General features: G+C 48.7%; 1 protein-coding gene across 5 annotated transcripts in view; it reads right to left on the minus strand.

Annotated features, from left to right (window-relative positions):
- Positions 1 to 24,833, minus strand: part of GALNT16 (polypeptide N-acetylgalactosaminyltransferase 16) — a 96,856-nt gene extending 72,023 nt beyond the window's left edge. The window contains exons 1-3 of one of the 5 annotated variants that reach the window (XM_074868028.1): positions 24,659 to 24,833; positions 24,179 to 24,243; positions 17,421 to 17,549 (exon numbers count right to left, since the gene is read on the minus strand). In XM_074868028.1, the coding sequence (XP_074724129.1) occupies positions 17,421 to 17,549; positions 24,179 to 24,243; positions 24,659 to 24,833 (369 nt within the window). Of the gene's footprint in view, positions 1 to 4,789; positions 5,099 to 17,420; positions 17,550 to 24,178; positions 24,352 to 24,658 lie in introns of those variants that run through there. The other 4 variants (XM_074868030.1, XM_074868032.1, XM_074868031.1 and 1 more) reach the window with 4 other exon arrangements.
- Between the last annotated feature and the right edge of the window lie 240 nt (positions 24,834 to 25,073).

The following is a 25,073-nucleotide window of genomic DNA, read 5'->3' on the forward strand; positions in this document are numbered from 1 at the left end:
AGCCACGTGGAATACCATTTTTCAGGGACTTGTATCACTTATCGATCCACAAAAGCTGCATCTTATCCCAGTTGTGAGGGAAACAGCATCCCCTGAAAGCTGCACACAGAGGGAACGTGATGAAGGGATGAGAATAAAATCATTCATGAATGAATGGTGAACACCAGCTGGCACCTGCTTTGCAGGACTCAGATACCCACAGCCAAAGGCAACAGAAAACAAATGCAGTAGAGCGCACTGTTTGGCCAAGTTAGTCAAGTCCACTAGTGTCTGAAGAGCATAGATCAAGGTGGTCTTACATGGTGGCAAATACAAGCATGGCTAAACTCGCCAGTTCAGCTACTCCGAGAAGCAGGTAAACCCCAACCACTGCCTATTTTCTGGCTAAACAAGAGGAGGGAGTCAAACGATTGACATCTTTCCTCGCCGACTTGCTCAATGCCCACAGACACCTCCTGTTCTCAGCAGCACGTCACAGAGGAGTCTCCCGCTTGCTGTCTCACCACAGGCAGGTGACGCTCAGTTCAGTGATGTTTGCAGAGCATTTAGAAACCTTTGCTACAAGGGAAAAGGACGCCTTGATCTCATCTCCCCCGTGCTCATTTTACATGGCTGAACACAGAGGTAGGGAGCAGCCAGGAGAGCTGAGCCCAGGCAACCTGTCACAGAGGAGCTACACAGGTCACAAAAGCTGGCAGGACAAAGATAAGCAGATACTTGCTCCAGAGAGCCATTGGGCACCAGCCTAACTTGATTCAGAGCATTTAACTAACAATACTCTTCTGTCTTCATCTTCCAGGTGCATTGCTGCTTTCCTGCCACCCCAGAGAAGTCAGCAAGCTGGAGAAGCCTGCAGGCAGCCTCACATCCAGCTTTTGACTGGGAAATGGGATATAATAATCCCATCGTCAGCCTACAGCAAAATTCCTCTTTCAAAGCTACCTACCAGCCACCCCCCCGACTAAAAGGCTTTTGCCCACACAACACCAACAGCTTTGCTCTCTTCAGTGAGACACAGGTACTCTGGGTGAGCTGCCCATGCTTCAATCTTTAGAGAAGAACAGAGTCCTGAGCTCTGCCCATCAGCACCTTGCTAAAGCGGACGAGCAGCATGTAGCAAATGATTAACCGACCGTATGTGGTGTAGAAATAATGCCAAAGCCCTTCCAAAAGACACATTGCACAGCTTCTGCCTCTGGGAAGCTTCCAAGGAGCCAGAGGCAACCTCCTGCTTAGCAGGGACAGAAAAGAGCCCAGGGAAGAAGTCCATCCTCCAGAAACACCCAACACACAAACCAACTGCCAGACATCCCAGAGCTCCTCCTAATTGATATGAAACTATGCTGTGCTCCAGAGAAAAAACACATTCCTAGGACTGTGGTACTCACTTGGGTTTCCACCCTCTGTGGCAAGTGGAAGGGGAAACATGCAGGGACTCAGCATGCCGCCGAGTCAGCCCTGACCTTTAACAATTTCTGCGTTTCTATTTCAAGCATCTCTAGGACCTGTCTGAGGAGAGGCTATTGCAGAGAGCCCTCATGTCAAGATTTCTGGATATAAAGCACGGATCTGGAGGATCACTATTAATGTACAAGATTTTTCTGGGACACTGACCTTCGACAGCCCCCCTCCCCCAACTTTAATACTCAAAGATTTCCCTTGCTGACTCCAGAAGTCAGACATTCATATATTAAGTTTAAAGTTGTGCTAATAAACATGAGGTCAACAAATAACAAGCCAGTTTCAAGCTGAGACTTGCAATCAACTATAGTTTTTACCCAAGGTGATTTTTATTCTTCACATTGGGAGAGAATAAAGACAAAAACCACAACCCCAGAAAGCACTTCAATTTTTAAAACCCATGCAATTCACCTTCATTCGCCCAGGATTTGAAATGTCACAGCATAGATGCAAGAGCAGAACTCTTGGACTTGCTCACCCAAAAGACAAGATTTTTTCTTTTGCCCAGACAGAAAAGCAGCCAATTTTAGAAAATTGAAAAAATATTTTCCAGAGACCCATAAGTCACATGAGTCACCCTTATTTGCACATGAGCCCAAAACTGAACTCCAACACCATCACTCATGCAGAGCAGAGGAAACCAAAAGCCGGGATCCAAATGGGCAGCTTGTCTCAGAGGCTCTGCAGAGGCCAAGGGACACGAGAAGCAGGCAGAGCATAGGCACGCCTCCTCTTATGCAAGACTGCCATTATGTATTAAGTCAAGTAATCTAACTTCATGGGGAATGAACTCAGGGTTGAGGGCTCTGCACCGCAAAAGGACAGCTGCTTCTCTAGATTCATCATTTCTCCAGGTGAAATGGCACATTTTCTGTGCTGGCTTGGAGAGGGTGGTGGGCAGTGCCACAGCCTGTGTGCCATGTGCCCAGGAGCTGGAGAAGGATGCGTACTGAGGACTGGGGAAGGATGTGTGCTGAGGACTGCTTGTGCAGCTACAGCCCCTGCATAATCAGCCCCGCAGAGGCCATGGCCAGGACGGCTCGTTACTCACCTCCCATCGCAGCGAAGCCCGTTGGGCTCTCTGATAGCCATGCATAGTTACAGCAGCACAGGTCTTGCATTGTACCCGCATGTCTCTCACAGCAACCCACCAAACCCTTGGGAAACTGCCCTACATGCATGAGGGGAAGCCCAAATACCACCAACCCTCCTGTTTCTTCTCTATGCAAAAGGCCAGGGTGTGATATTTCCACCACACCCCACTGTCAGGTGCATCAGGAGAGGGTCATCCTTCATCCCAGCTGCTGCCTGCCAGGGGCACCAGGAGTTACTGGGGAGGGGCTGGCACATCCTGGGACCCCAGTTACAGAGCGACAGGAAAGGCAAAGGATGATTATTTTTCCCCGCCAAGGGATTTCAGGCATGGAGCAGAGCTGGGATGCTTTACAACCTTCTGCAAGCAGGACCAGATTTGGAGCGGCTGTTGCACGGTGCTATAGCTTGTAACGAGAGGCTTTGTGGTTAGCCATGAGCGCATACCGCCTCCCCCCAAACAGCAGCAATATAACACCGTGCGGCGCTGCCACAGCATCCTCCTCCTGAGGATTTTAAGGTGCTTGGCAGACGATATGGATTCATGTAACCTCACAAGCCCTCTGAGAGGGAGTAAAGTAAATGCAATAAAAAAATGTAAGGGATAAGTGGGGGAATTGAGAAATAAAACTGCCAGAGCAGCATGTTCAAGCACACGCAAGAAATCAGGGGCTCAGGGGCAGCTTCTCCCGCCGCTAAGGTGGAATCCGACCACGGCAGCTCTCCAAATCCTCCATTTGTTCCACTCGGCCCTGGCCAGCCTGAGAGCACTTCCCAGCACGCCCGAAGGGTTACAGCAAATAACAGCACCGCGCAGAGCTCCTCGCCCAGGAGGCACCCTATTCATTCCCACAGTCCTGCTCTGCAGAGGGTCTCAGAGCAAAGCAGCCTGAACTCCTGGCAGCCCCTGGCCCTAATTAGCAGCAAATAACATCCTCACTCTGCCCCTGAGTCTCAGTTTTGACTTTTGAGTTTTCACAGCTGCAAGCGATGGCTGAGGGTCTCAGCTGAAGGGTTTCCACCCTGCTGCCCGAGCGCTGGGGCTGCTCCGACAGCATTTTCCAAACATTCACGAGGCTTCCCAAACACACACACCTGCCACCCACACTTTACAGGTGGAGAAAAGAGAGACACAGGCCAAAAATCCCAGTGCCAGTCAAGGAGGGAAGTGGAGAGACCCAGCGCCCGGCCCCTGCCCCAACTCTAACCAGGCTGCTGCTTTGTTCGCTTCCATGTGTGTGGAACCGGCTGATAAATGGATTTGCAGTCAAAGAGTGACACACAGTGCAGTTCCCAAACTGCTTCAGCTGGTTCGCTCCTGGGAATGGTATTGCTGGGCCACTTTTGCTCCAGGGGCTGGTTTATTTTTTTACGAACCTATTGCCTAGAGTTGAGAGAGCTTTACTGATGCTGTCATACAGGCTGAAGGAGGACAAACGTCTCCATGGACAGAGCAGAAATGTCCCCATCATCCTTAAATCAGGAGCTCGATTTTATCACTTTGCTGAACCCACAGGTCCCCAGGGAGGGCAGGGTGCGGGGCTTTCGATGCAAATTTGAAGTAGCACATCAGGGCACCACCCCTCGGGTTAGGGAAGGAATCCCGAGGGCTCCCCCAGTCTCCCACCCTGTCCAAAGCCTAGCCTAAGCCCAACTCGCAGACTGCTATCTCTGGCTTAAAACAGGCAAAACTCGTGAGCTGCGCCCAGGTCCCCCACTTGGCAGCAGAGCGGAGGGAGCCGAGGCTGGTACCAGCTGCACCGTCCCCCCAGCAAGTGCCGCTCGCAGCCCCGGCCCGATGCCCAGAGCCCCGCCGGCCGGAGGGAGGGCTTCTAAGAGAAGTCACGGCTCCTATCTGGTCCTGATGGGAAACAACTGTCATCATATACATGTGTGCGTGTGTGTCTGAGTATGTACGCGCCTCTTGAACGCGAACCAAGAACCTTCCAGCTGTTCCACCCCCCTTTTCCCCAGCGCAGGGCAGCCGCTCTCGGCCGGAGGAGCAGAGCCCGGGCGAGCCGGCGCGGACAACTCGCCAGTACTTTACCCACGGCGTGACTCTATTCCCCCCCGGTTTCCCACCCCGCTCCCCGACTGTAACGGCTGCCATGGTGACAAGCACGAATGCTCAAATAAAAGCAGAGCACCCCGAAGGCGAGGCGCGGCGCCGCTCAGCCCCCCAGCATCCCTCCGCGCCGCGGCAGGGCGGGATGCTCGGCGGCCGCCGCTCACTCACGCTGAGGGGGATGGTCCTCTCCTCCCGGCGGAGCTCCAGCCTGCCGCCCGCCGCCCGCTGCCCGCTCCGGGCGCCGCCGCTACCGCCGCCGCTGCCGCCCGACCTGCCGCCGGCCGCCGAGCGGGGCTTGTTGTCCTGCCATAAGTAGTAGAAAGTGCCCAGGATCCAGGCGACGGTCAGGATGGCGATGGCATTGGCCCTGATCCTCCTCATGCCGAGCGCCCCGGGGGAGCCTGGGAGCGCTGCCTCGACGGGCAGGGGCGGCTGCGGGAGGAAGGAGGGGAGAGGCGGCGGCCGAGCGGAGCGGAGCGGCGGCCCCCCCGCACCGCTCCGGCCCCGGCCCGGCCCCGGCCCCGGCCCCGGCCCCGCACCGCCCAGCCGCCGCCGCCGGGTCCTAACGCCTCGCCCCCCCCTCCCCGCTCCGACACGGGGGGCGGAGGGCTCCGCGCTGCCGCCGCCGCTTCCTCCTCCTCCTCCTCCTCCTCCCCCCCGCGGTGTGGCCGGCGGGGGGAGCAGCCGGCGGGGGCTGAGGATGCGCCCGGCGCTCCAGCTGAAGCGGGGAGGGGGTGGCAGCCCCGATGTGGCGGCGGGGACACGGTCTCAGCCCCACCAGTGGGACGCGGGTGACACAGCAGCCTGCCCTCCAGCACCGCTAGCCCAGCTCCTCGCCCGTGGTGGCCCCAGCGCCACACCATGCTCTTTGCCATGAGGCAGGTGGCCAGGGAGCACGCCGTGGCGCCCCACGGCACCGGGGATCTAGGCACCCACCCCGTGAGGACGGACGCATCTCCAGAAGCATCTCGAACGGGAGGTGTGGCGGTTCACAGGCGCAAGGCTCTTGGGCCGCCAAGGATGCCGGCCCAGCGCCCGCTCCCATCGCTGCTGTGCCCAGCGGTCACCCCTTGGCACCGGGGCTGGGCAGCTGGGCCAGCGCTACAGCCACCAGCCCTTCCGAGCCCCGTGGGAGGGCAGGCATGGCCGCAGAGGGGCAACGATGATACAAGTCCACATGACAGGGCATTGCCGAAGCTGCAGCGGTAAAAACCTCAGCGATTCCAGCCCCATGGACAGCTTAGGCCACAGACCATCCAGCTTGTGAAACCAAGCTATGTTTGGGCACAGTGCAGCTGCTCTGCAACTAGGACTCAAGGGTTTGAGAGAGCAGGAGGAGGTACCCAGAAAACTACCAGTGAAGATGCATGCTTAGAGAATGTGGATGCCTCCAAGGCACCTAGCAAGGGGATTAGAGGATTTGAGTTACAGCACAGAAAATGGCAGCAGGGCTTCTAAATGACTTTTTTTGCCTACCTTCCTCCTGGCCAAATCCCTCTAAATGTAATTACAGCCTGCCCCGCTAAATTTCCCTTTCAGGTTTACCTGCACATCACTTGTTTCCTGAAGCACAGCACAGTACGGAATTCATCCATCAGACTTGTCCTGTGCTAGCACCCAGGGCAAAGCTATCACTAGGACCACCACCGCCCAGGGCTGCAGCACGGCTCCACACCAACCGCCCTGCAAAGCACACCGCACTCCCGATGCAGAAAGGTGTTACAAAGCACCTTACATCCTCCTAGGTACCTTTCCCAATAACCCATCAACCACCTGCAGCTTCACAGGATGGCTGATCATAGCCAGCAGCAAGGGGAAGTTTGAGATACTCAAGGCAAAAACAAAGTTCTCCAAGGGATCAACAAAAACATACTCAGTACAAGCTGCCCAGTCCACACCTGTCCCAGTGGTATGGTACGAGTAACCTGTGGAAGCTGGGCTCCCACTGTTTTGGGTCTCTTTCACAGTCCTACAAAAAAAGGGTGGCTGCTCTCCTATGTGGGTTTGGATCCAGCAGCTGCGTGGGTTGCAGAGAGACATGAAGAGAGGTAGAGGAGCTGTACCCAGATTCAGAAAAGGGAAAGACACAGGAGAAAGACATGTTCATGTCCCTGTGACAGCAGAGGCAGCCCCATACACTGTCTCCTCTTTCACCACTGTGCAGATCATACCAGACTTTGCTTGATTCCGTCTTAGTCTTTTCACACCATCCTGTAGGATTCACTACGGAAAAGCAAATCACTCAAATAGTGATGGAGAAACATGCGTGAAACAGGAGAAAACCCTCTGCCCCAACACTTGAACTAAACAGACGGCCTTCTCCTGCCTTTCCAAGCACGCTGCTTCCCCCTTCCACCGCAGCCATTCATTTTCTTCCTCCATTGCCCTCTCTGCTAGCACACCCTATAAGCTGCCACGCTGTCACCATTGCCTCCCCACACCACATTTCACCACTCTCAATCATCCTGATGGTGATCCCCACCCCGCAAGCATCTCAGCTTCAGCCAAGCCTGTAACAGTTGAGAGGGGATCCAGGTTCTCCAGGGACAACATCATTTTGAGCACTCCTCCCTTTCCAGAGCAGATACCACCTTCTGGGCAGAGGTGCCTTGCACTTTGTTCCCTATGCAGGACAAGGGCTGGAGGAGCCCTGTGTTTTCACAGCATTACCACTTCAGTTTTGCAAGCGTGGTCTAACATTTGCCATCTGCTAATAAATCCCAGCACTTTGTCCATACTACAGTACAGGTTCACCCTCTTAGGGCTGGCCCCAAGCCTCCTCCTGCCTGGAGCAGGCACCGACCTCTGTGCTAAGGGGGTGCAAAGCACAGAGAGCAAAGAGCAGAGTAACCTGGTCCTGCTGTGACTCAGAGCTGCAATCGCTGCCCAGGGGAAAATGTCAGCAGAGAGCTTGGGCTGTGTTGGCACTTAACCTCCGTGCAGGCGTGCAGGGAGGTGTACAGGGCAGGGCGGCACTGCCCGCAGCAGAGTTCAGCAGGCAGCTGCCTGCACCCAGCCAGCCCTCATTGCTGGAAACACCTTACACCTTACACACAAGCCCTGAAAGCTGACCGCATGCTGGTGGGTGCTCTCTGTCATTAATGAGCTCCTGCTCCTGGGGAGGAGGCTCCCCAGCCCTCAGCAGCACTTTCTCATGCCTGCAAAACACGCTGCCAAGCCCTCTTTGCTATTCTGCCCCCATCACATCCTGTTATTCCCAGAGCATTGCCAGCAGTTCAGAAAACAGCACAGAAAAACCAAAAACTAAGAGTTTACTTGCTCGTACTACCTGGGTAATGTGGCCTACTGACAACTTACACGAGTGACTGGAACCCTCCTGTGCAGAATCACTGCTTTCCTTCATTAAATCAGTTCATTAATTACAAGAAAAACACAACCCAGAAAATTTAACCCTTTCATTTGAAGACTCCAAATCCCTTCCGAGGGATGGTGTGTAGGTCAGAAACAAGCAGAGACCTCTGTAAGCAAGCTTCAGCAGAGCCCTGAACAGAAGTCAGCTCTGTTGTAGGAAGGACAAGCTGAAGTTCAAGGGGTCTTTTTCCTAGGAAAAAGTCTCTTTTACTCCCCTCTCCCTCCAGGAGTCAGCACCAGAACACATGGGTTGTTCCTGCAGAAAGGCAGCCAGAGTGTGGGGTAGCCAAGCTCTGCTCTGGCCCACAACCCCAGCGAAGGGCACAGCAAAAGCACCAAGTTACCCACCCTCAGAGCTGTTGGCAGAGCAGCTCATGCTTGCCCACAGGTACCCAATCCAGCACAGATAAACCAGATTTGCAGAGACCCATTACTTACATTGCCTAAGCTTTGGGGCCTATTTCAGCTGGAAAGGGTTAGGGAGTGCTGATAGGGGCAGTAGAGCTGGCTGACCTGAAGGAGACAGGACCTTTGGCACAGCTCCAGCAGCAAAGGCATGTACTTCTGTAGCACCAGGCTTCCACATGCTTTGAAAGAGTCTCCACACCAATGTTTCATCTTCAGGGCCCAAATACCTCACTGCAGAATGACTAGCTCCCAGATCCAAGCTATAGGTACCCAAGGTCCCATGTTCTGCAGCCAGAATTTGCAATGATTTCACCTCTGACTGCGGAGCTTTGCTCCAGAATCTCATCTTTCTTTTAAAAGACAATACACTTCCATCCTTATGTTTCTACAGGAATCACTGACAATATAAATTGTTCAAGTATAGCTATACTGTGAGCTGCAATGTTGCATGCAGATATTGGAGCCAGCCCCATCAGAGATAACAAGAGTAGCAGAAGCAGTCTGGCACAGAGATCTCTACTCAACACAGCCTGCAATGTAGACATACAATGAATATTAACAGTGATGATACTTCACTGCTGATCTTTGCAAAAGCATCAGCTAATTCAATAAATGCCCTAAGAGAAGCGACCTTAGAAACATAATCAAAACAAATCAAGATTATACAAACCTCACAGCAGTATTATGGGGTCTTACCACCATACTTGTTCTTTTTCGGCTTCCTCTATAGCTGTTCCATGTTAGAGATGTTAAGTCTGACATAAAATGTAGCTGAGCTTTCAACTGTGAAACATCTGGACAATGCCAAAAGGTTTTTCCTAGCGCTACTATGATCTGAGAAATCAGGTCTGCTATGTTTGTGGCCTCCAGGCATGGAAGTGCCATCCGAAACACGAACATAAGGTCTGTCTGGACTCTGGAAGCAGTCTGAATAAAGTCAGTTAGTTTAGCCAAGAATATTTAAAGAAAATTAGCATTAGGGTTCAAGGGTTGGAGGAGGTCATGCGCCAGAGAGAAATATAAGTGGCATGTTATCCTGCTGGGATAAGAGGACCTGCACAGGGAGAGGCAGCTCTGGCCAGGAGCTGAGCTTTACCTTGCATGAAAGTATTGTGCACCCGGCTGGGCTCCTGCCTGCTCACTGCAAGTGCTATGGATGGAAGATCCAGACAGTCATGTATTTTGAAGCCAAAAGGGACAAGGACACAAACACGGCATAGCTCCCTATAGCCCTCCAGCCACAGGAGTTCCTTCTTCGAATTCTCACTCCAAAGCCCATCCATACACACAGCTGAGACAGCTCTTGATACTTTCCTTGGCTAAGCCTCTGTCATGGCTCCTAGCTAAGCTGTGCAAGGGAAGAGCAGCCTCAGTTCAGGGATTTTTCACAAGAGAGCACTCCTCAGAGAGCTCCTTCTGCACCAGCAGAGCAGGGTGCCTGGAAGATGCCTCAGGATGGTTTTCTCTGAACTTGCTGGCACCAAGTGGCTCCCTCCTCCTCCTCTGGCCCATCCCTGGGCTGGACACTCGCCCTCCCTGGTGAAGCTCCTGATCTTTTCCCAAGCAGGGTCAATGGCCTGCCTCTAGGTCAGGAATAGGTGGGTAGGAGTGGGTGAAAGCAATTTACCTATTGAAGGGAGAGGACTCAGAGCTCATCCCTGATTTCAATTCAGGAAAACTTCAGGAAAAGGAGGGAAAAGGGGAAATGTTTGTCCCAATGGACAGAAAGAGCTGAAGTCCTTTCCCCATAATGGATTAAAGGCCCCTCTGATGGTCTGACCATAGCATCTCACCATGCTCTTCATCTAGATCCAAATCATACCCCTGTAAACCTCTGAGACATGTTTACCCATACCATAATGTCAAGATGGCAAAGTGTGTGCCATTGCCCTCCACCACATCGTTGCTGAAAAGAAAAACGTTATCTGCATTACTTATCTACATTGGCCAAATTCCTAAACTGCCTGAAATACTCTCCTTGTCTGAAGGAGCTTTCTCACACTGGTCAGAGAGTGTGGGTATGCATGTGGGTTTCTGAAAATCCATTTTGCTGTGCCTCAGGTCATATATCACCCTCCACATCCTTGGCCTCAGTCACTATTGGGAAACTACAAGGTGCACCAGAAGTCCAACAGCTCATCTTGATCATGCCCTGCCTAGAGCTAGATACTGTTCATGCAGTCTCCAGCCCTTCACCCCCGATGCCACGGCCACAGGCACCATAAAAAGGCCAGACAGACAAATCGCTCCCCTGGGAGTGGCTCCATCCTTAATTTATCCTGATGCCCAACTGGAATAGGTACAGAGGGTGGATGCCAATTAGTTCTGCATTTAACAGAAGATAAGCTGCCTAGGGCTGCATATATGCTGACCAGGACAGAAATACCTTCTGGGTCATTGTTTCTGGCCAGCATGCAAACAGTAAGGTGGTGGAGGGGAATGACTCAGGACCAAGTTAAGGCAAATAGCATATAGTTAACTGAAAAACAGGATTTCAGTTGCTTTAAATTGTACAGTTAAACATCGTCTTAAGTGCTATTTAAGGTCACTGTAACCTTAACGTTATTTTCATGAGCATGTTTCTTAATGAAAATGAGAGCATAGAGAAGAATTTCCAATAAGCTGTAATTAACAGTTCCACATTGCACTTGTGCTCTTCAAGTACGAAGAGAAAAACATCTGCTGAAAGGCCAACAGTGGCAAGATGAATCTCCTTTGACAGTGTGGAGGAGCCAGGAAAATCTTCAGAGATGGTTAGCCAGGATTCAGGACATCCCCCTCTCCCCTCTGGGAGATGGGGCCATTAACCCTGTCTGAGACAGGTAACCCACCTGCCTGCCACTGCAAGACAAGGCGCAGCCTCAGTGAGAGTGAAGTTATGGCAGAATCAGGCAGGAGCTATCAACAGCACTGAAAAATGCTCTAAATTCATGCACTCAGCATGTAATCTTTTAAAAGTGCAGGAACAGAATAAATATTTAAGTAGTAATAATTACATATTAATACAACTTATTAACGAGAAGATCCACTTATAATCAACCTGATTCACTTTATGAGCCTGAAATAAATTTTTGCTTTCCCTCCTACCACTTATCTCCTTTTTTCACCCCAAATCATTTGTTTCTCTTCCTTGCTGCATCTTGTCTAGGACATGGATTTATCTCCCACCTTTATGGTAAAGCACATAGCACTTTTTCTGGTGCTCGGAATTAATTAACAATAAAATCTTTTTATTACGATCTGACGACAATTTGGTCTCCTTTACTGGCAGCCCATCACAGCGCTGACTGTGACCTGAACTGCAATTTAATCCCCATAGAAATTCAAAGCTTTTACAGCTCAATGTAGCTACTAGGTTAGTGCTCATAACAGTCCTCTTGGCTGCAAAGCAGAAGCAGCTTGAAATGCTCATCTGGTAAAATGATGAAGCTCCTGTCTTCCACTACAGAGGAATTCCATGTGAAAACACAACAATCTGGGAAATAACCTGTGAAAAATATCCTACTCGGTTTCTCAGACATCCCATAAAAGGGGCTTGCACCCTGCACAGCAGACTGGGTTTGAGTCGAGTGCAATGAAAAATGCTTAGTGTTCCTAAAAGTCACAGCAATATATTTATTTTTGAAGCTCTATCACTCAAAATAGCCAAGGCAATTAATGGAAAGCTTTCCAAAACATTCCAGCCCTGGCACTAAGCGTGAGAAACTCCAGGCTGAGGGGAGGCCAGAAATAGGATCCATGGATCAGTCAATTCCAGAGGCACTGCAGTCCCCCGCAGCGAGCCTGATCCTGTAACCTCTGCCTGCTGGGATCAAGATCCATCTCCTGGAGGCAACTGGAGAGCATAAAAAAGCCAGGGAAGGGGTTGGAGTCCAGAGGACATCAGGCATCCTTGTAATGTCAGGAGCAAGCTCCAGGCAGATCAACATGGTATTAAAGATTTATCAGTTTCTACGTTTTCCATTTGCATTATATCGGAACATCTTTACTCCCAGGGAGGTCGGCAGAGGGGACTTCAAGAATGGCAAGAATATTTATTGAAATGGTAGCCCCAGTGGAACTGCAACCGATAAAAATTGCTGACCTGCAGCAGGCTGGCAAGTGGTTATGTCATTCTGGAAGACACCAGGGTGCTCCATGGGGCAACGCACACACAATTCCATCAATATGACACCATTTCTGATTTGAGAATAAGGTACACAGTTTGAGCCTGGCAGCACCCCTTTCCATTGCAATCACTTCAAACAACAATCCAGGTATTGCTAAGCTTTCACAAATATGTTGCTAACTTATTTTGAAGCTCTTGCCGAAACAGAGCTGCTGTCCTCTGTTGACTTTATAAAGTCATCCAGCACAGAACCCCTTGCACTAGGATCATGCAAGTCCAGTAGGTTTTGGATGAGAAACCCTCAGCAGTGACAGCTCTGCTTGGCAAGACTTGGCAATTAAATCCCTGCACAGCTCCAGCCCCCAGCCTCTGCCAGTCAGCAGCCTGTGTGTGATGTACCCACCCCTCCCTGCTCAGCCCTTCTCATTCATTTTGTCGGGGTTTCAGTATTAGCACTCAGTGTTTCTCTCCCACGCTGGGGTTAAGCACGGGAGGATAAGAAAGCCAGGCTGACCTGCGTCATATCGCAACCCAGAATTAATGAAGCACAAAAACACAATGGCAGTTGGGGTGGAACCTCCTCCCTGAAGGCAGCTGAGATCTCAGCGCAGGCAGATGCAACCCCCTTGGCAGCAGGCCTGACTTAGACTGATGCTGTGAGGTGCTGGGAGCACTTGGCTCCAGCTGAAGGTGATGAGGGTTTGAGGGCATTTGCTTTAGGGAACTATCCTTGTTTGGTATCACTGCACTTGCAGGCCTTTTCCAGCCCTGAGTCCTGTAGCAGGCACATGGGGCTCCCCAATCTACAGATTAGATAATACAGAATGAAAGGAGATTTGGAGGTGCAAACCTGGGACAGCATTTTCCTCCCCTGGTGCTGGTACCTGAGCTGACAGCCTCAATACAAACACACCTGACACCAGGGGCTATCTGTTACAAAACATCCCAAAGGACTGCTAGAAAATGTAGAATTTGGGACATAATTAGCAAGAGCGTAAGTTACACTTGACTGAATGAAACCAAGGGTTCATTTTGCCCTGTCACCCTGTCTCCAGGAGTGGTTGCAAGAGATGCTGTCTAGGGAGAACTCATAAACCTGGCCCCTTCCTGCAGTCTGTGCCTCTCATGTTCCCCTGCAATGCCTGCCCTTCTCGTACGGGATGCAGTCCCGCTATTCCCTGTAGGATCTGTTTATGGCAATATGGCCTATACATGTACGTAATCACCTTCTTAACCCCTTAATAGCATCTGCTTCCACCATCTCCTGGGACAGAAGGTCCAACACTTCACTACGCATTGCACCGTAACACTTCATCTTTTATGTGTTGTAAAAGAACCTCCTACATGTGTTACCAAGTGCCCCCGGTCCCCAAGCAGTAGAGTTTGGTGCATGGCATGTCTCCATCCACCTTATCCACTTCTCCATGATTTTTGCCCTCTCAGCCAGCCTTCCCTTCCCCAAATGGAGGAGCCCGAGACTTTTTGTCTCTCCTTGAAAGGCAAGGTGCTCCATCTTTAGGAAGCCATTTTTATAACATGCACTGTATAATAAAGAAATGTAATAGAGATTACATTTATAATAGTAATAGGGAAGGTCAGATTCATACTCTTTAAATAGTCACATTTTAGGACAAACATTTTCCCCCCACTAAAGGTGAATGCTTTAGAAGTGCTGAACAAAATTATCTCCACCACATTCGCATAGGAGGGGAGATGGGAATTATGAAGTAAGAAATTCCACTATTTAAGAAATGACCCCCTAATTTTTGCTGGTAATTGTCTCCAGTACCTGAATGCACAGCTTGGCAATGAAGAGCTGTCACTGTGGGAGCACAGCAGCCAGAAAAAGGAGTGAGAAATGGGAGAAACTGCTTAAGCCACTGCGAGTAGAAGTGGTACTCTTTCATTTGAATGCTTCCATGTCTGCAGAGATGCTCAGCACATCACTGCAGCATTTTCAGAGGCAGAGATACATCATTGCATGCATATACATGTGTGCACGTGTGTTTCACACCCTTAGATTAGTTTTAGGTCTAACTCAATTTCACAGCAAACACTACTTTCTCTAGTGCTGGCTGAAGACAAGGAAAATATCTCCCACAGGGGCTAAGAGTCATCGCAAGCATGACCATTTCTGTCTGAAGGTCACAGCAAGATCAAAGAAATGTACCATCTCTAGCAAATATATAACTACTTGAGCATGTAATTCCTCTACAAGCGTGTCCACTGCAACATACCTTTCCCCACAGAGAGAGGATGAAAAAGGCTCTGTACAACAATTATAATCATATTGCTTAATGGCATACTGAAGAACACTTACAGGTTATTTTAGCGCAGTAAAAATCTATATAGACAAAAAATAACCATATCAATAGGCCCAAGCTTTAAAGCCCCATGTACAGCTGTGCACAATTTCAGCCTACAAATGGTTATGCTACCATGCACCAGTGTGATACCAGCTTTTCCTGCTCCATAGCTAGCTTTTTCCTGCTCCAAGTAGCCAGCTCAGCCAGGCAGGGTCTATCCCAGCTCCAGCCCAGGGCAAGCTGAGGCCCCACCATTGCAACACCTCAAACACACACTGGGCTCTCACGTGCCATGTTCCTGCCCTGGCTTGGCAGCAGCAGCCCCTATACCCGTGCCTCCAGGGACAGGAGGCAGCTCTTCCCTCCCTGACACCCCCACAGCAGGCACAGAGGGAAGGAGGCACCAGGTTCCCTTTACCATCAAGTTGAGGGAGGAGCTCGATGGGATGACAGCTATGTCTCGTAGGGCTGTTTGGCCCCTGCCAGGCTCTGAAGGATGGGTTTGCTTTGACAGATTTCCAGCCCTCAGGGACTTCTGCAACCTCCCCAAGATAATCCAGGATAAACCAGATTTTAAATAGATTTTATCTGGTTTATTTTTTATATCTTCTGCTCTCTAAACATCACATCCTCATTTCTCTCTGAAGGCTGTTGCACAAGCAGCCTCGTTGTGTTTGGAATTTAATCTGTCCAAAGATGGGTGGCTGCTCAGACCTCGGTGGTGGCAGCTGCACCCTCCAAACTATGGCCCACCCGAGGCCACTCTTGCCACCCTTATGAAAGTCAGCTTTGAAGCCTAACTTTAAAATTCATTCCCCACGTCTAGGCTTTACAGCATCTCCCAGGGCATTTCTTTCTCTTCCAGCATTTGCAATGAGACCAAGATCCAGATTTAAGATGGTTTGCTGTTCAAGAGCAAAGATCCAATTTCATTAGGCTCTGCTCTGAGCAGGGGTGCCAAGAGGAGCCACATTTCACACCTCTCATCTGGAGCAGAGAATGCTGCAGCTAATTATTTTCAAGGAATGGCCTGAGATTAAGTCCTTCTGGTATCTGCAAGGAAAAACCTGCTTCTTATTCGTACATGGTATAAGTAATAATGTTTGTCAAAAAGGAAAAATGGGAGGAGATGGAGCAAAAATGAAACATGGACATTTGCAGGGGATGGGGAAGGAGTCTCGTTCTGTTTCTCAGAAACTACACTTGTAAATTGTCATTTTTGAGGTGCTTTACAACAAAAGCATCTGTAAATCAGAAAGCCAGCTGCTCTTCTCTCCTTTGCCAGCTCTTCTTTTTCTTGCAGAGGAGCTAATACTCTAAAGCTGGGCCTGCCAGGTATAAACTTATCAGGGCATTGCAGGGGTTTGGATTTGGGACTGAAGAGGGTATGGTTTCACTCAGTACAGAGGCAGGGGTCAGATGTGAAGGTAGAACTGAGATTTCAAAGAGATGAAGCTTTCCTCCATGTGAGGGATGTGGAGAGATGGTCAACCCTGAGATGTCAGCACCCATGAGTCCCTCTGTTTGAGAGCATACCTGCACCTTTCCCATGGACTTTAACTCTCTGGAAAGGAGAAGGTCCGTCAGCTGTACCCGGGTAGGGCTATGTGTTTCATCCTTAGGCAGACTTATCCCTATATTTTAGTCCACTCATCAGATCCCATACATAAGTTTATTGTGAACCCCCTTAGGCCTGGCTCTTTAAATATCTGAAGGGATGGAAAATGCCTGCACAATGACGAATTGGAGAAGGACTGTGCATAACTGCAATACAACAGGCAAGAGCCAGCTTGAAAATCTAGGCTTTGTCCCTGGCCAGCCTCAGTCTCCTCCGTCTCTCTTTTCACTGAGAGAGATCAGCCCTCAAATAGGCAAACATTCCCTTTAATGACATATAAATAACTAAAAACGATATATCTGAGAGGATGCTGCCAGTCACATACAGGTGAAAGCTATCCCATTAACACCGGCAGACCCCTGAGAGCAGCCCTGGGGGATCCATCACCATCACCAGGTGCTCTCCCCACTGGCAGGAGAAGTTCACATCCCCAGAGTGGAGTAGGGTGAGCCCACTGCATGGATAAGAGGACCGCTTTGAAGGAGAGGGTCAGCAGTTCTCGGTCTGGCCTGGGCCAGGGTCCCTCCTCAGCAGCTCCCAGCCAGATCCTCTGCCAGGAGCATCCCAAAATGTTTTTTGTCTGTTCCAGTAGTGCTTCAGGAGATGAACCCTGCATGGCACACCAAGAATTGCCTTGGTTTTAGCTGCCCTGTCTCTGAGGACACATCACTGCAAATGGCCCACCAAGTGGGAAACCGGAGCTGGAGGGACAGTGTGGGCAGGCTCGTGATGGCTGCTGGACACCCCTTACGCACAGCCAGCGACCTGCTCCAGCACAGCTGTGTCAGCTACTGTGCAACTGACTTTGTTCCTCCAGGCCTGGGCTGAATGCCATTTTTCCCACAGCAGCTTAAAGGATAATCTAAGTGAGTTCAAGCCTCTTGCTTTGAGCTATGTCTTAAATTGATTTGAAAGCATCAAACAAAACCAGCTTAAGGGCTGCCCCATGACTGAAACGAGTACAGATTTGTGTGGCCATGATCTCACCACTGCCCTTGCAGCCTTAGTGTTCACCCAAACCTGGAGGTGACCTCTGCCAATCCGTGACCAGCGCACACAGCAATGAAGTGCAAAATGGTATGATGGCTGTGGGACAAATCCATCCTGTGCATCCCCCTGCAGAACAGAGGTGAGACACTGTCAGAAACACACAGGTTTTCTTTAGCAGGTTGTCTGTGCACCAGAGGCAGGAGAGCTGTGTGGAGGGAGTGAAACACAGCATGGGAAGACGGACTGAGTTAAAAAGAAACAGATGGAGATTTGCAGGACAAGACGGAGGACAATCACCACACTCAGGAAAGAAAAAAAACCAATCCTTAATGGGCAAGGAGAAGCAAATGCTCTGCTTCTTCTCATCTCCCTCTTCTTGCCTTCTCCTCCTTCAGGTTCTTCATAGTGCCTGGATCAAAAAAAAAGGCCTAAGAATAAACAATGTGAAAGTGTAATCAACAGCGAAGGAAGAGAAGCGTTTTCAGCTCACTAGCAGAAAACTAGCCCTGTCATTAAATAACACAGGTTGACAGCCTCCTGTGATGTGAGGAAATGGGAAATGAAAGGTCTGAGCCAGTAAAGCTGAGAATGACAAATGGGAATCACAATGAAAAATATTCGATGGATCTGGAAATTAAAGTCCAACCTCCCAGAGTCTCAGAGGAAGCTGCCACGAGAGACGGCTTGCCAGGGGAGCAGTTTTGGGGAAAGCCAGGAATTCCTCGTCCAGGTGTCCCATGCATCACAAGGAAAAGCCAGGAGGCTGTTCCTCTCAGGGGCATGTTCAGCACTGCCCTGGCTGCTTTGGGACAAGCCCGCTGGAAAGGAGAGAGTCCAATTAACAGAGTGAGCAAACAAGAGGTGGATGGTAAGGAAGAAGAGGGAGAACACAAGGTGGATTGCTCTTACTGCAGATGAGGCAGGACAAAACTGAGGGTTGGTGAATTTGGGATACCATGGGAGGGGAATAAGAATGACAGAAGATCTGCCAATTATTTGAGGTGCAGCTAGCACCATATCCATCTAAATCTGAAGTTGTTTTAAATCACCTGCAACAGAAATGATTTGTGATGGCATCAGACCGTTAGGTCATTGCCCATTCATCATGAACTGGGGCTCACACAAATTTCCATGTATAGTTAGGCCACCAGCCATTATAGTATAAATAACAAAACTTGCAGTTCATTTTTGGCTCAAATGCATTTCTTTCATTAATAAAACATTGGAACCAGCAACCTCGCACTGCCTTCCAGGGACTGAACTGAGGCAGACTGTGCACATTCATCCAGGTGCCCATTTTTTTTGCCCTCAGACTGAGCAGAAGTCAATAAATGAGCTACAGCCAGCGCATCAAGATTTAGAAGGTTTTGCAGGTACTTCTGATTTTGTGCCTCCACTGATTTTGTCATTTCTTGGCCTCAGCCCACGTGTCATGCTTTGCTGGGGATTTATTGAAGTCAGGAGTTCACAGCTTTGAGCGAGATTCAGAATATAGTTTATGGATGCCAAGGAGGTCAGAAATGAAGAAGTGGTACAGACAAACACACCTTAAGGAAAGTACTTTCCTCCCTTCTCTGAAGACCGATCAGCTGCAGCTCTGAAAATCCTGTTCAGCAGCTTAGTCTCCTTAAAACGCCCCAATCTCATTCTATTTCTGTCCCTGTGCCCCCAACTATTTTGCTGCATTTAGGAAACATTTTTTCCAGCACTGTTACGCCATTTCCAGCTATGCTGTGTTTGAGGTGCAATGCCTCTTACCATCACCCCACCTGCTGAAGCATGAGCTCAGTGACTCGGGCACCAGCAGCCCTTTCTAGGGACTTGAGGTTTCAGAAATTACAAGAACAGACTTCCCCATGGGAGCTGTCTGAAGGAGCAGTGACGCATTTCCTACATTCGTCCTGTGTGTTTTAGGATGTGAAATTAACAGGGAATAGGAGCAAAAGGTGAAATTATGAAGTTCATAATGACTGAAGAGAGAAGTGGAGGAGCTCTGTTTCCCAAGACTGCCTTTGACTCCTTTGCTGCTGAGGCAGGCTGGCCCCCCGGTGCTGTGACAACCTCCCACCTCATTTCAGTGACACTCCGGTGGCCAGTTCCTCAGCAGGCTCCTTTGTACAAGTCTGCTGGGTTGCAGCAGGGGTCCAGGCTGTCAGCAGTGCACAAATGCACCTAGCCAGGAGCCTGAGGCAGGGACACACAGATTTAATGCCTTTTATCCTCTGTCGTCAGAAAAAAATGTAATTTACTCACTACACGTTTTCACTGTTAAAAGAAGTAGGAGCTTGTTGATACACAAGTAATACTGCTTTAATATATTGACAGCATCAAACCAGTGCAGCTCCCTCAGATGGACACAGCTGGCGGATCCGAGGTGTTTATAGCACTGCATTGCCAGGGGAATGAGCTACAACCACATAACAGACCCTCACACCCCCCTTGGCAGCATCAGATCAAATTTCAGTTAGATAAACAATAAGACCGTCCAAAAATCCACCCCCAGTCAAAATAATAATTAACACCATGTAAGCGAGGTCTAAATTTCTGGCCATCATAACAGAGACAGATGCATCCAGAGGATCTTCTTCAGACAGTCTGTGGTGGCTTAGAAAATAGGTCACTTGATGCATCTCAGTGGACATTAACAGGCATAGCTAGTAAGAACCACTGACACTTAAGTACTTCACTGCTGAAGACACAGCCATGGTGTTCCTCAAGCCTGAACAGATGATATCTGCTCATCTGTCTCCTTGCCACTACTGTCCATCTCCCCAGCTGGCTCATCACCAAGTTACCTTACCAGGGTTTTGTTTGCACAGTGCAGCTGTTGATGGGCAGGAATAGTTTCAGCAGAGGCAATAAGGACGACAAAAGCAACCTGAATTCCTTCTTTGTCTCCTCCATGTCAAATCTGCAGAGCAGCAAGGCTAGCACACATCTGTAGAGGGAGTTACTACTCCTCTGCCACACACTGTAATTGGGAAGTCAGGTTATGTGTCTCTGACACTATTCCACACATAGTGTTATTAATCCACTGACAAATACAGGAAGGAGGGTGGAGCAGCCCTTTTTGCCTTATCAAACCAGCACACCTAGAGTATTGAAGTCTTTGGGGTTAAACCATGCAAAATAGCTTGTGCAGCATACCACCAAATCTGTCTGAACACCAGCACTTCATTCCACAGATGCCCTTACCACATTTACCATTACTCCCTCCATCTCCCATCCTTAAAAGAAATGAGGAGGCAGCTAGAGAACAGAGTACTTCAAAGATCAATCCATGTAAAGACTTTGAAGTTTTTCCTTGTAAAATGCTCTGTTAGCTAATCGATGGTCCCTCCACATAGGAGCCTTTCTGAAGCAAACTGAAGCAATGTTGTATTGATCAGGGTCTTTCTCCTCCCTCTTCGAACCCTGAATACAGTTTGGGAATTCATGTTGGTAGAAACACGTGCAGCCACTTTAGCTGACATTTTTCAGACAGCTGACTCATTGAGAGTCAGTCTACTCACTGCTGGGTATTTAGAGAGGGGAAGGTGAAATTAAATCCTGATGACCATACAGTTTATCCCCAGCAAGGCAGGCACTGTCACATGTCTTGGTGATAGGAAACTTGATAGAAAAATTCTGCTTAGCTCTTCTCAAACTACCACAAGAAATACCAATCAGTTTTCACCCTGAAAATATGAACTGTGCAAAACAAACTACCTATGGAGAACTAAGCTCTCATACTGACCACTAAGGTCAGAGAAATTGTCTTGAACTAACTAGACTTTGGCTTCAGTCCATCACAGCAACTCCTACATCCCCATCCTTGCCCTCATGGATCATTTGGGGTAGTTTTTTGCAGTGTGCCTAACACACAGCACCTCATGGCTTTTGGAATGCCCTTCAAATCGATTGTGTTTTCCAGGCTTCCCCCTTCATCTTTGTTCAGGATTTAACTATAGTCCTGTAAGGACAGAAGTGAGAAAATCATGCTTATTTTACTGGTATGTATTTCCCATCCTGATTCCAGCACAATTTGTTTCTTTGTACAGCAGTTCCACTTAACTTTCCAGAGGGAAAAAAAAAAAAAACCACAAAAAAATTCCCCCAACAAACTCACAGGGATTTATAGAAAAATAAGACTGGTGAGGTTACTGACTCCATTGTCTCCCCTAAGTGAAGTTCTGAGATTTTAAAAAATGAGTGCTTATTTAGGAAGAGAAAGTTTGTTTAGGTCTGGAAGTCTGTTTTTGTGTTTCTTCTCAAGGGAACAGGATTTTTGGAAAGATACTGAGTTGCATTTTTCAAAAAAATCCTCATTTGGCTTATGTGTCCTTTTTTGAAGCATTTGACTGGAAGAGCAAAGCGCGGTGCTAACACAGTGCAAGGAGCGAAGGAGAGGAAACACGTGCCAAGGTCACCTCCTCAGCGGTAGCAATGGCAAGCTTCACAGCAGTGATATAAAACCTCCCTCTGATACAGCTACTTTTTAAGAGCTATAAAAATCCAGAGCAGGCACACATTAATTACAGCAGTTCAGAGATAAGCGCTGCGTGTCAGTCTTCACAGCAGGTGACTGAATGGCACGTAGAGTGTATGGGAGAAAAATGCCCATGGACAGAGTTAGCTAAAATATTTTAGTCTTTATCACCTCCAGGTTTGTCAGTGGGCAGCACATATGGTTTGCAGCTGGAAAGCCAGTCGGTGCGCTTTTAAGGAAGTAATGTGGCCTGTGTCATGAAGCAATGTGTACCATAAGGAAACCTTTCTTCCTGACTAGCCCAAATCTCCTTTGTTGACATTTAAGTCCATAACCTCCTGTCCTAGCTAGATTAGAAAGCAGACCATTAAAATCCCCCTCCTCTTCACCACAATATTTTTCTTATTTATCTCCTTGGCCCTCAGTTCTTTGTTTCCCCTGAGCTAGACAAACTCAGTTCTTCTGGGCTTTGATCATAAGCCACATTTCCATGCTGGTGTCCCCTGCAGAGCACAGGACTCACCTTTCAGAGTGGCAGGTCCTGAGCAAAAGAGGAAGTGAGGAGGACAAGGACCCGTCTGGGCTTCCTTCAGCTCCTTTCCCGCCAAGTTTAGGGCAAGGCAGGCTGAGAGATGGTTAAAGTTATTACCCAAGTGCAAACCTGCTAGCTACAGCAATTTCTCTTCCTTGTCCCCCCTGCAGCCGTCATCAGAAATAAGCTTTTGCTATGAACCCACTGACTAGCCACAACTGGCAGTGAAATACATCCAACTAAAGGATGATGGCTAGCAGGAAGTCTTTTTGGTTTTAACTGGCAATTATTCCAATGAAGCGAAATAGATAACTCACCTTTTTTAGCTCTTACATCTATCTACCTGCATTTACTCCCTGGCTTCCTTGTCCAAAGTTGCAGTAGGGCTTCCACACTGCTGGTAGCAAGAGCACCCTCCAATATTCCACTACACACTGGAAACCTTGACAGCAGTGCAGCAGAACTGGGGGCATGGAACTAATGGGGACAGAGGCCAGCAGCATTAAGAGTCCTAATGCCCATTTACAAGACAGTGGAAAAAATGATACTTGGGTATTCTTGAGGGTCTAATACTCAGCACCACCTATGGCTATCATGCACAGCACATGCATAGAACATGCAGTTTTCTCCTCCATATCCAATTTGTCAAGAGACGGGCAGTCTAGTCTGATATTTTCCAGGGGTCTGTAAGGATTTCTTAAGTTCCAATTTTACTGCTTGGACCGACTCTTCTTCTAGTGTGGGGAAAATATCTGTAAAATGGAGCTGATCTTTAAGACATCAGCACAGCGCTTCGAGATATGCAGCTAAACATCTAGTATCACTACCCATATACATCACAGGAGAACCAGACGGGGAAAGTAGAGGGTGTAACACTTCTAAAACATATGGAAAACATTATCTGAATAGCAAAAATCTGACATAAAACTATACACACACAGTTCTAGCTCAGATTTGGGCTCTCCATAGCCCATGCTAGACAAGTAGGGATAATGATTATTTATTTACAGTGCATTGAAAGGGGGTCCCACTCTCGTTTTCACACGACACCAGCAGTCAGACCCTCTGCTTTTATTTATGGCTAGAAGTCCTGGACAAAGTCAGGGCACAGAAGAAAAAGGGAAGAGCAACCAGCAGATCTCAGCTGATGCAAAGTACTGTTTGGCATTTTTCAAAGGACAATCAATTGGAAAGGACTTGCTGTTAATCAATGTGAAACAGATACATGTCAGATCCCCACAGAGCATGCTACAATGCAAAACAGCTTCTTAGAGCAGCAGTTTTGTGTGGAGGGAGTTTGGACAGGCAGTTTTTCTCTTCAGCCTGCATTTCTGACAGCTGCCTAGTACCTTCTTCCCAGACTTGTCACATTTGTGCTGAGATATATAAATGTCTTCTCTTTTTTTGCTCCTTAACCACTGCACAGTCTTTCCCCTTTTTAAGCAAAGACAGAAGCCATATTTTATATCATCTATAGCTGAAGCTGGAGTTTTTCAGGAAATGATTTCTTGTTATCTGAAGATGACATCTCTATTTTACAGTAAAAGGCTCCATCCTCTTTTTTTCAGTTCTTTTTACACCCATCTCAGAAACCGAATTTATCCAAAAGCTTGCAAAGAAAAATAATAAAAGATAGTTTTGCTCCATTTCCTGGCGACCAACACCACCAAGACCCCAGGTAGTATCACACTGGCTAATTCAAGACAGAAACAAGCACTGTGACAGTTAAGTGGTAAGAGAGGATGCAGCACTAACCTTGGCGCAGAAAGTCCTTGCCACAGCTGCCTGCTCTTCATGGTGGAATTCAGTGACAGGCGGATCTGTTTTGAATGTGGGAAATTATGTTCCATGCATGTTTATTGGGCTTTTTGGATTTTTTTCCTTTGCTAACCTTAACTGTGTTGGTTCTCTTGCATTACCATCTCTACCTGTAAAAACATTTAACAAAACTCCCTTGATGTGGGGCTAATACAAGAGGGCACACTGTGGCTCCCTTAACTCACAGAGAAAGCTGGATAATTCTTCTTTGCACTTACTTCAAACAAGTCCTTATGCCAATAACACAGCACTACGTAGAAATGAGAGAAAGGGGTTTAAAATGGCCCTTATTCCCAAACAACATCAGGGGGATGACAGTTTGTGTCAGCCTGTGGGAATGAAGAAGGCAGTGTAGGTGTGGACTACTGTGGAGGCCTGAAGGAAGGAGGAGATCAAGGAGCAGCGATGAGAACTGACCTGCTGGTTCAGACTGGAGGTGCCTCTGAAACAGTACTGAACACTGCACACTGGTGAGGGCTCCTGGTGACTCCTTGTTACAGTGACTCCCTCTGCACGTGCAAAAGGCCCAGTTCCTCAAAGGCATTTTTAGGCACAGGACCAGGGCAATGAGGCGCTTCCCAAGGCTAACCATGCTGCCTTCACTGAAAAAAACCCACCAAAACCACATTACAGATAGTGTGGAGGTCAGATACTCCCTAGGGAGCCAAAGCAATAGAAATGCAACAGGAAAATAGCTTCCCATGCCTGCCATTAGTGAATACCAAACAGACAAAATTGCAAAGATGCCCACGGGGATGTGTTGTCTTCAGTCCTGTCAGTCATGGATGTGACAGCTGGGACCTTTAAAGACTGTCCAATGAGGGAAACCAAG

This window comes from Strix uralensis, chromosome 4 (genome assembly GCF_047716275.1).
Source record: "Strix uralensis isolate ZFMK-TIS-50842 chromosome 4, bStrUra1, whole genome shotgun sequence".
Classification (NCBI taxonomy): Eukaryota; Metazoa; Chordata; class Aves; order Strigiformes; family Strigidae; genus Strix; species Strix uralensis.